This window comes from Molothrus aeneus, chromosome 24 (assembly GCF_037042795.1).
Source record: "Molothrus aeneus isolate 106 chromosome 24, BPBGC_Maene_1.0, whole genome shotgun sequence".
Lineage (NCBI taxonomy): Eukaryota > Metazoa > Chordata > Aves > Passeriformes > Icteridae > Molothrus > Molothrus aeneus.
The window spans coordinates 3,568,953-3,580,547 of NC_089669.1; the positions used below are offsets into that span (position 1 = coordinate 3,568,953).

General features: G+C 50.4%; 1 protein-coding gene across 1 annotated transcript; it reads right to left on the reverse strand.

Annotated features, from left to right (window-relative positions):
* Window positions 1-10,618, reverse strand: RAB29 (RAB29, member RAS oncogene family). Its single transcript, XM_066565473.1, has 5 exons — window positions 10,495-10,618; window positions 8,256-8,327; window positions 5,191-5,372; window positions 1,979-2,100; window positions 1-292 (listed from the first exon to the last, which is right to left on the reverse strand). The coding sequence occupies exons 1-5, from the start codon at window positions 10,616-10,618 to the stop codon at window positions 175-177; spliced, it is 618 nt and encodes a 205-aa protein (XP_066421570.1). The 3' UTR covers window positions 1-174.
* Between the last annotated feature and the right edge of the window lie 977 nt (window positions 10,619-11,595).

Sequence of the window (11,595 nt, forward strand, 5' to 3'; positions counted from 1 at the left end):
TGCAGCAGGGGCTGTGCTGAGGAAACAGCCACTGAAAAGTTCAGAATCACAGGGAAAAAACCCCAAACCAGGGACAGTCCAGGGAAAGGTGCCCGTGATGATGACGATGATGACGATGATGACGATGAGGATGAGGAGGAGAGGAAGAGCTGGAGCCCAGGGGTGCCAGTGGCCTCAGCAGCAGGCCCAGCCTGGAGGGGAGGGCTCCTTGATGCTGATGTAATCCCCAGTGCCAGCAGAGCAGGAGCTGCCATCTCCTGTGGGTGAGGACATCATCTTCTCAATCAGAACCCTGGGGAAACAGTGAAACAGCCCTCAGTTTGATTGGGGCCTTCTTTTGGTTGCTGGGTTTTGGGGTTTTTTTTTATTTGTTGGTTTTTGGTTTTTTTGGGTTTTTTTTTTTTTGAATCAGCAGCGTTGGGCAGTGCAGAAAAGAAATAAAAAGGCGAAGGTCAGAAGTGTTGGAAATGGATTTGTAGAGAGTTGGGCAGCGCAGAAAAGAAATAAAAATTAAAAAGCAAAGCTCAGAAGGGTTAGAGATGGATTTGTAGAGAGTTGGGCAGCGCAGAAAAGAAATAAAAATTAAAAAGCAAAGCTCAGAAGGGTTAGAGATGGATTTATAGAGAGTTGGGCAGTGCAGAAAAGAAATAAAAATTAAAAAGCAAAGCTCAGAAGGGTTAGAGATGGATTTATAGAGAGTTGGGCAGTGAAGAAAAGAAATAAAAAATAAAAAGCAAAGCTCAGAAGGGTTGGAAATGGATTTGCAGAGAGTTGGGCAGTGCAGAAAAGAAATAAATACAAAATAAAAAAGCAAAGCAGTGTTTTGCCCCTCCCTTCCCTGTCACCATCACATTTTCTGAAAACTCCTCTTTGCCCATGATCCGCGGGCACTGCCAGGGCTGCTCTGGGCAGGCAGTGAGCTCTGGGACTGTCACACACACATTCTATGAAAACTCCTTTTGCCAGGATCTTTTCTCCTGAGAAGCTTCAGCTTCTCCATGTTTTGCTGCTTTGAAATGTGATTTAGAGAATTGTTTACCCAGCGCGTGAAATTGGTTTTACTTGGTGACCAATGACAGCCACCCCTGTCAAAGCTGTGAGCAGTCACAAGATTTTATTATCATTCCTTTCTATTCCTTTCAAGCCTTCTGGTGAAATCCTTTTATCTCTATTCTTTTAGTGTAGTTTTAGTATATAATTTTCATATAATATAATATAGTATGATATAATATAATATAATATAATATACATTATTATATAGTATATAATATTATAATATAGTATGTTATGTATATATTATATTATCATAATATACTATTATATAATAATAGTATATTATAATATTATACTATAGTAAAATAATATAATATTATTACATTATGATATAATAATATTTAATAATAATAATTGACTATATTAAATATTAATATATTTAATATATATTATTAATATTATCATATTAAATATATTATATTATATATTACATTACATTATATATAATATAATATAATATAATATAATATAATATAATATAATATAATATAATATAATATAATATAATACAGTACAATACTATATTATATATAATATATATCTTATATTATATATAGTATATATGTATAATATGATATTATATGATATTATATTGTTATAATATAATAATATAATAAATCATAATCAATTATAATAATATAATAATATAATATAACATACTATAATATTATAATATTATATTATAATATTATACTATAATAGAATAATATATTATAACATTACATTATGATATAATAATATTGAATTAATATAATATAATATAATATAATAACATATTATAATAATGTAATGTAATGTAATATATATAATATCATTAAATAATAAATCAGCCTTCTGAAACATGGAGTGAAGATTCTCATCCCTGCCCTCACCCTGGGGACCCTCAAACACCAGCACAGGACACAGCACCAGGCGCTGCTCCTACCTCATGGACTCGTTGATGTTTTTGTTTTCCTTCACAGACGTCTCCACCCACCCTGAAAATCCATTTTCTTTGCTGAACCGGTCGATCTCCTCCCTGCTCACTGCCCACGGGGCAAGGTCACACTGCAAGGCAGGAATGGGGCATTTCAGGGGCACTCAATCCCACAATGGCTTGGGTTGCAGCAATTTTAATGTGATTTATAAATTCAATAAAATTAATTCCTCACTCAAACCATCCATGGGCAGGGCCATTTCCACTGTGCCTTCTCCAGCCTGGCCTGGGACACCCCCAGGCATGGGGCAGCCATGGATTTTTTGGATCATCAGTGCCAGGGCCTCTCAGGGGGGATTTCTCCCCAGTTTTGCAGCTGGGAGAGCCCTGGGAGGCAGCTCAGCCCCGCCAGCTCCCAAGGCTCTCCCTGGGGTGTTGCAAGCAGAGATTTCTTTATCTGAGATCTCAGGTACTGACACACCTCAGTCAGGCACGCCTGGAATGGAGCTTCCAACCCCGTCCCGCATCCCAAATCTGCCTCTCCGACTTTATCACATCCCAAATCTGCCTCCCCGACCTCATCCCATCCCAAATCTGCCTCCCCAGCCTCATCTCCCATCCCAAATCTGCCTCCCCAACCTCATCCCATCCCAAATCTGCCTCCCCAGCCTCATCTCCCATCCCAAATCTGCCTCCCCAGCCTCATCTCCCATCCCAAATCTGCCTCCCCAACCTCGTCCCTCATCCCAAATCTGCCTCCCTGACCTCATCCCATCCCAAATCTGCCTCCCCGACCTCATCCCATCCCAAATCTGCCTCCCCAACCTCATCCCATCCCAAATCTGCCTCCCCGACCTCATCCCATCCCAAATCTGCCTCCTCAACCTCGTCCCTCATCCCAAATCTGCATCCCCAGCCCCATCCCAAATCTGCCTCCCCAAGCTCATCCCATCCCAAATCTGCCTCCCCAACCTCATCCCATCCCAAATCTGCCTCCCCGACCTCATCCCATCCCAAATCTGCCTCCCCAGCCCCATCCCATCCCAAATCTGCCTCCTCGACCTCATCCCATCCCAAATCTGCCTCCCTGACCTCATCCCATCCCAAATCTGCCTCCTCAACCTCGTCCCTCATCCCAAATCTGCATCCCCAGCCCCATCCCAAATCTGCCTCCCCAAGCTCATCCCATCCCAAATCTGCCTCCCTGACCTCATCCCATCCCAAATCTGCCTCCCCAGCCCCATCCCATCCCAAATCCGCCCCCTCAACCTCATCCCATCCCAAATCTGCCTCCCCAACCTCATCCCATCCCAAATCTGCCTCCCCAGCCTCATCTCCCATCCCAAATCTGCCTCCCCAGCCTCATCTCCCATCCCAAATCTGCCTCCCCAACCTCATCCCATCCCAAATCTGCCTCCCCAGCCTCATCTCCCATCCCAAATCTGCCTCCCCAACCTCGTCCCTCATCCCAAATCTGCCTCCCTGACCTCATCCCATCCCAAATCTGCCTCCCCAGCCCCGTCCCTCATCCCAAATCTGCATCCCCAGCCCCATCCCAAATCTGCCTCCCTGACCTCATCCCATCCCAAATCTGCCTCCCCAGCCTCATCTCCCATCCCAAATCTGCCTCCCCAACCTCATCCCATCCCAAATCTGCCTCCCCGACTTTATCCCATCCCAAATCTGCCTCCTCAACCTCGTCCCATCCCAAATTCGCCCCCTCAACCCCGTCCCATATCCCAAATCTGCCTCCCTGACCTCATCTCCCATCCCAAATCTGCCTCCTCGACCACATCCCATCCCAAATCTGCCTCCCCAACCTCGTCCCACCCTAAATCTGCCCGGGCTCCCCGCCCAGGTGTGGTGGCACAGGTGTGGTGGCACAGGTGTGGTGGCACCACTGATGCCAACGGGATGGACACAGAGGCAGAGCCTGGCCCTGAGCTCTCCAGGTGTCCCTGATCCTTTGAGGCAAAGTTGTTGCCTCAAACCAGAATCCCAGGAAAATCCCTGTGGGATCATCCCCACCCTGAGCACTCAGTGCCACCTCCAGGGATGGGCACTCCAAACCCACAAAATAAACACACAAAAACCATAGAAACCCACAGAGAGACACACAGAGACACAGAGAAACACATAAAAACCATACAAAACCCCACACAGACACACTAACACACAGGGAAACATGGGGAACACTGAGAAATACAGAGAAAAACATAGAAATGCACAGAAACCATACAAACCCACAGAGAAACACCAAGAAACACAAAAACCCAAACAGAAACACACAAACACACACAGACAAACACAAACACACAGAGAAATGTAGAAAACCACAGAGAAACGCACAAAAACCATACAAACCTACACAGAAACACACAGAAAAACAGAGATACACACAAAAAGCAAACTAATTCACAGAGAAACACACACAGAAACACAGAGAATACACACAGACACACACAGAGGAACACAGAAACCCACACAGAAACACACAAAAACCGTACAAATCCATAGAGAAACACACAAAAAACACACAAAATCCCACACAGAAACACACAAAAACCGTACAAAAAACACACAAAAAACCATACAAACCCACTGAGAAACATACAAAAACACACAACAACCCAAACAAACCCACAGAGAAAACCACAAAAAACACAGAAAACCCACAGAGAAACACACAAACCCATACAAACCAACAGAGGAACACACAAAAACCATAGAAACCCACAGAGAAACCCACAAACACACAGGGAAACACACAAAACCCATATAAACACACAAAACCCATATAAACACACAAAACCCATATAAACCAACAGAGGAACACACAAAAACCATAGAAACCCACAGAGAAACACACAGGGAAACACAGAGAAACACACACAGAAACACACAAACCCACAGAGAAACACACAAAACCCACACAAACCAACAGAGGAACACACAAAAACCATAGAAACCCACAGAGAGACACACGAAAGACACAGAAACCCACAGAGAAACACACAAAAATCACACAAACCCACAGGGAAACATACAAAAATCATACAACCCCACAGGGAAACATACAAAAATCATACAAACCCACAGGGAAACACACAAAAACCACACAAACCCACAGAAAAACACACAAAACCCACACAAACTCACAGAAAACCATACAAACCCCCCCCAAAAAAGCCCCAGAAGCCCAGCCCGGGCAGGCTGCCCACCTTGTTGGCCAGCAGCAGGCAGGGCACGGGGCTCCCATCTGGCAGCACCAGTTTGCTGTCCAGGTCCTGCTTCCACTTCTGGCTGTTGCTGAAGGTGCTGCTGTTGGTGACATCGAACATGATGACACAGGCTGAGGCCTCCCTGTAGTACAGGCGGGTCATGGACGTGAAACGTTCCTGCCCTTGGGTCAGAACCAGAGAAAAAGCCAGCCAGAGTTGGTATTTTGGGGGGTTGTGCAGGTAGGTTGTGTGTTTGAGGGGTGTTGTGCAGGGAGGTTGTGTGTTTGAGGGGTGTTATCCAGGTAGGTTGTGTGTCTGTGGTGTGTTATCCAGGTAGATTGTGTGTTTGAGGGGTGTTGTGCAGGTAGGTTGTGTGTTTGTGGGGTGTTGTGCAGGTAGGTTGTGTGTTTGTGGGGTGTTATCCAGGTAGGTTGTGTGTTTGAGGGGTGTTGTGCAGGTAGATTGTGTGTTTTGGGATGTTGTCCAGGTAGGTTGTGTGTTTGTGGGGTGTTATCCAGGTAGGTTGTGTGTTTGTGGGGTGTTGTGCAGGTAGATTGTGTGTTTTGGGGTGTTATCCAGGTAGGTTGTGTGTTTGAGGGGTGTTGTGCAGGTAGGTTGTGTGTTTGTGGGGTGTTGTGCAGGTAGGTTGTGTGTTTGAGGGGTGTTATCCAGGTAGGTTGTGTGTTTGTGGGGTGTTGTGCAGGTAGGTTGTGTGTTTGTGGGGTGTTGTGCAGGTAGGTTGTGTGTTTTGGGATGTTATCCAGGTAGGTTGTGTGTTTGAGGGGTGTTATCCAGGTAGGTTGTGTGTTTGTGGGGTGTTATCCAGGTAGGTTGTGTGTTTGTGGGGTGTTGTGCAGGTAGGTTGTGTGTTTGAGGGGTGTTATCCAGGTAGGTTGTGTGTTTGTGGGGTGTTGTGCAGGTAGGTTGTGTGTTTGTGGGGTGTTGTGCAGGTAGGTTGTGTGTTTGTGGGGTGTTGTGCAGGTAGGTTGTGTGTTTTGGGATGTTATCCAGGTAGGTTGTGTGTTTGAGGGGTGTTATCCAGGTAGGTTGTGTGTTTGTGGGGTGTTATCCAGGTAGGTTGTGTGTTTGTGGGGTGTTGTGCAGGTAGGTTGTGTGTTTGAGGGGTGTTATCCAGGTAGGTTGTGTGTTTGTGGGGTGGATTTGCAGCTGGCAGTGAGGATTTCTGGTTTGTGGGGGGATTTGGGGTGTGGGCTGGATGGGAATCTCTGGGCTGGGCGGGGGTCAGGTCACAGAATGATGGAAAACCCACGGAGAAACACAGAAACCACAGAGAAACACACAAAACACAGAGAAACACAGAGAAACACACAAAACCCCACACAGAAACACACAAACCCACAGAAACACACAAACCTACAGAGAAACACAGAGGAACACACAAAAACCATAGAAACCCATAGAGAAACACACAAACACACAAAAACCCCACACAAACAGAGAAACACACAAAAACCCACACAGAAACACACAAAACCACACATAGAAACACACAAAAGCCCACAGAGAAACACACAAAAAACATACAAACCCATGGAGAAACACACAAACACACAAAACCCATACAAACCCATGGAGAAACACAGAGAAACACACAAAACCCATACAAACAGAGAAACACACAAAAACACACAAAACCCCATGCAGAAACACACAAACACACAGAGAAACACACAAAAACTGTAAAAACCCACAGAGAAATACAGAGAAACGCACACAATACACACAAAACCCCACAAACCCTGAGAGAAACACACAAAAACCACACAATCCCACAGAGAAAAACAAAACACACACAGGATTTGTCTGGGTTATCAGGGACCAAAGATCACCCAATGGGCAGGGGGGGCTGGGACACCCCAATATTTGCACTATTCCCCTGTAACCCAGTGCCCAGGGATGGGACACCCCAATATTTGCACTATTCCCCTGTAACCCAGTGCCCCAGTGTTAGGACACCCCAATATTTGCACTATTCCCCTGTAACCCAGTGCCCCAGTGTTAGGACACCCCAATATTTGCATTATTCCCCTGTAACCCAGTGCCCCAGTGTTAGGACACCCCAATATTTGCATTATTCCCCTGTAACCCAGTGCCCCAGTGTTAGGACACCCCAATATTTGCATTGTTCCCATGTAACCCAGTGCCCCAGTGTTAGGACACCCCAATATTTGCATTATTCCCCTGTAACCCAGTGCCCCAGTGTTAGGACACCCCAATATTTGCATTATTCCCCTGTAACCCAGTGTCCCAGTGTTAGGACACCCCAATATTTGCACTGTTCCCCTGTAACCCAGTGCCCCAGTGTTAGGACACCCCAATATTTGCACTGTTCCCCTGTAACCCAGTGCCCTGAGGCCACCTGGGTGTCCCTGGGCACCCCAAGGGCACGGAGCCAGCTCTGCTTCCCCCACCTCCAACTCCTTTTTGGGGCCAAAACCGAAAGTTTCTTGCTGCATTGCTGATTCTGCCAACTTCTCCTTCCTGATGCCATTTTAAGGATGCCAGGCAGCCCAGCCAGAGGAAACCACAGCCCTGTTTTCCTCCCTGCTCCACATCCACAGGGGCCATTTTAGAGATGCTGCTGCCCAGAGCTCTCCTGGTGCCAGGGAATTTGGGAAATTCGTTCCTCTGCCCCTCTCCAGCTCCTTGTCCACTCCAGCTTTTATAATTCTGTCCCTCAGAGTGTGTCTCATGCCAGAAATTTGGATTTTAACCCAAAATTTGGAGCTGAGCAGCCTCATGTCCAGCCAGTTCCACATTTTCCTCTGCTCTGGAACAGAGGGGGAAGGCTCTGAAAAGCAGGGATTACTATGGGTATTCCTTGCAGGTGGATTTTTAATTAAATATTTAAATTACTACAGCAGGCTGGAGGCAGCAAAGCAGAGCAGTCCTGGCCCTGGAATCCACAGGTGGCTGGGATTTATTTTTGGAGAGAAGGAAAAGGAAGACAAAGGGGGAAAGGAAAGGGAAAAGGGAAAGGGAAAAGGGAAAAGGAAGGCAAAAAAGGCCAAAACATTGGGTAAATCAAAAAACCTTGCAAATACCTGCAATGTCCCAGAGCTGCAGCCGAACCGTCTCCGACTCCGACCACTGAACCACCTTGAGAGCAAAATCCACTGGAGAATTCCCAAAAAAAGCAGGAAACAAAGGAAAGGAAAGAAAAGCTGCTCAGGGCCATTCTGCACCACGGGGCTGCTCCTGCACAGCCTCTCCCCATCTCCCAGAGCCCTCCCAATCCTGCACCAGGGGCACCGGCCCAAGCACAATTCCAGGCTGGATGGGGCTTGGAGCAACCCGGGACAGGGAAAGGTGTCCCTGTTGATGGTGTCAGAGATGTGAGGTCCCTTCCAAGCTGAATCACTCCATTTTAGCCTGGGACAGGGAAAGGTGTCCCTGTTGATGGGGTCAGAGGAGATGTGAGGTCCCTTCCACGCTGAATCACCCCATCTTTGCTGTCACCAGTGAGTCAAAAGAGGAAGCTCTGTGCTGTTCTCAGATCCTGATGTGTCAGGGTTTCAACCTGGCAGCCAGACCTAGCTGGGCTGGAACTGACCAAAAGCAGGAAGAAAGCACAAAAAGAAAAGTCCCAGGCAGCAGCCTGCAGCATTTCCTGCTGGGAGAGAGCAGGGCCCAGCCCAGCTCTGTGCCTCTCCAGAGTTTGCACCTCTAATCCATCCCCTCCCAGCTCAGGAATAAGAAGATTTAAACAGCTGTGCTCAAAACCCCCGATTTTGGGTCCTTGGGGAGATTTCCTGGGTAAACCCTTGGCAGCTCCTGCTTCTTCCAGGTTATTCATTCACATAAAGAACCCAAATCCTGCTCAGCCCTCCCATTCCCCCCTCTCAGAGCTTCCCAAGAGCTGCTGACCCCTCAGCAGCCAGGCCAGGCTGTTTAACTAAAGCCAAACCAGCACTGCTGATGGTTTTACTGGGATGAGCTGAGCCTGGAACCTTAGACCACCCATCTTACAGCTCCTGGGGTGGCGATTCCTGGGGCTGGGAGAAGGATGGGGCACCCCAAATGTGTCAGGCAGAGGGACAAAAGGTCCTGAGGGATTCAGGGCTGTTCAATTAACACCAAACCAGCACTGCTGCTGGTTTTACTGGGATGAGCTGAGCCTGGAACCTCAGCCTATCCAGCTTACAGCTCCTGGGGTGGTGATTCCAAGGGGTAGGGGCACCCCAAATGAGCCAGGCAGAGGGACAGAAGCTCCTGGGGCTCAGGGCTGTTCAATTAACGCCAAACCAGCACTGCTGCTGGTTTTACTGGGATAAGCTGAGCCTATAACCTAGGCCTATGCAGTTTACAGCTCCTGGGGTGATTATTCCCAGAGGCAGGGGCACCCCAAATGAGCCGGGCAGAGGGACAGAATCCCCAGGGGCTCAGGGAAGAGGGTCTGGGAGTTAACGCCGCATAAACCACCGACGACACCCGGCTGTTCCCAGCCCGAACTCCCAACCCCGCTGCCCGGGGAGGACGGGGGGAGAGGGGGGAGTTCCGCGGGATGAGGGGCGGGGGATGTGCAGCGGGATGGGTGCGGTGCTGGACCTCGGGAAACCCCCGGGAACCCACGAGAATCCCCAAGGACTGCCCGGTAACCCCCAAGGACCCCCCCCGGTAGCGCCCCGGTAACCCCAGGACATCCCCGATAACAACCCCGGAAACCTCCCAAGAACCCCCGATAACCCCCAGGGAATCCCCAGTGACCCCCTGGTGACTCCCCCGAACCCCCCGGTAACCCCCGGTAACCCCCGAGAACCCCCCAGTAACTCCCCGGTAGCCCCCGAAAACACCCGGTAACCCCCGAGAACCCCCCCGGTAATCTCCGGTAACCCCCGATAACCCCAGGAACCCCCCGGTTACCCGCCGGTAACCCCCCGGTAACCCCTGAGCACCCCCAGGGCACCCCCGATAACCAGCCATAAACCTCCCGAGAGCCGCCGGTAACCCCTCGGAAACCCCAGGGACCCTTCGGTAACCCCCGATAACCACCCGGAAACCCCCCGGGTACCCCCGAGAATCGCCAGGGCACCCCCCGGTAACCCCAGATAAGCACCCAGTAACCACTCGGGAACCCCCGGGAACCCCCAAGGCTCCCCCGGTAACCCCCGAGAACCCCATGGTAACCCTCGGGAACCCCAGATAAGCACCCGGTAACCCCCCGATAATCCCCGGTAACCCCAAGGACCCCCCGAGAACCACCCGGCAGGCCCCCAGTAAGCGCTCGGTAAGGCAGCGAGCCCCCCGGTAGCCCCGTTAAGCCGGCATTCCGGCCGGGCTCACCGCCCACGGTGGATTTGTAGTGCCGGTTGAAGCTGTCGTTGGCGTAGCGCTGCACCAGCGAGGTCTTGCCCACCGTGGCGTCCCCCACCACCAGCACCTTGAACATCCGATCGCGCTGCCCCATCCCGGCCCGGCCCGGCCCGGCCCGGCCCCGCTCGCTCATGTGAGGCTCAGCCGGGGCAGCGCCGCGGCCGCGCCCGGGGCTGCCGGGATCTGTAGTTCGGTGCCTTCCGCCGGGGCCAGCGCCGGATGCAGCGCGGAACATCCCCCGTGGCAGCGGATCCTGGTCTGTGTGCGCCCCCAGATCTGCTCTGTGCACCCCCAAACCCTGCTCTGTGCGCCCCCAGATCTGCTCTGTGCACCCCCAGATCTGCTCTGTGCAACCCCAAATCCTGTTCTGTGCACCCCAAACCCTGCTCTGTGCACCCCCAGATCTGCTCTGTGCAACCCAAACTCTGCTCTGTGCACCCCAAACCCTGCTCTGTGCAACCCCAAATCCTGTTCTGTGCACCCCCAGATCTGCTCTGTGCAACCCCAAACCCTGCTCTGTGCACCCCCAGATCTGCTCTGTGCAACCCCAAACCCTGCTCTGTGCACCCCCAAGCCCTGCTCTGTGCGCCCCCAGATCTGCTCTGTGCCCCCCCAGATCTGCTCTGTGCACCCCCAAACCCTGCTCTGTGCACCCCCAGATCTGCTCTGTGCACCCCCAAACCCTGCTCTGTGCACCCTCAGATCTGCTCTGTGCCCCCCCAGATCTGCTCTGTGCAACCCAAGCCCTGCTCTGTGCACCCCCAAACCCTGCTCTGTGCGCCCCCAGATCTGCTCTGTGCACCCCCAAACCCTGCTCTGTGCACCCCCAGATCTGCTCTGTGCACCCCCTATGGCAGCAGATCCTGCTCTCTGCACCCCCAAATCTGCTCTGTGCAACCCCAAATCCTGTTCTGTGCACCCCCTGTGGCAGCAGATCCTGCTCTCTGCACCCCCAAACCCTGCTCTGTGCACCCCCAGATCTGCTCTGTGCACCCCCAGATTCAGCTCCACACACCCCCTGCACCCCCAGATCCAACCCCATGTAGTCCCAGATCCAGCCCCATGCACCCC

Coding starts and splice junctions, on each gene's coding strand:
- RAB29 (XM_066565473.1), bottom strand. CDS start 10,618: ATGGGGCAGCGCGATCGGATGTTCAAGGTGCTGGTGGTGGGGGACGCC. Junction 5,373..8,255: donor GCAGCTCTGGGACATTGCAG/GTATTTGCAAGG, acceptor TTCTGACCCAAG/GGCAGGAACGTTTCACGTCC. Junction 2,101..5,190: donor GCCTGCTGCTGGCCAACAAG/GTGGGCAGCCTG, acceptor CCTGCCTTGCAG/TGTGACCTTGCCCCGTGGGC.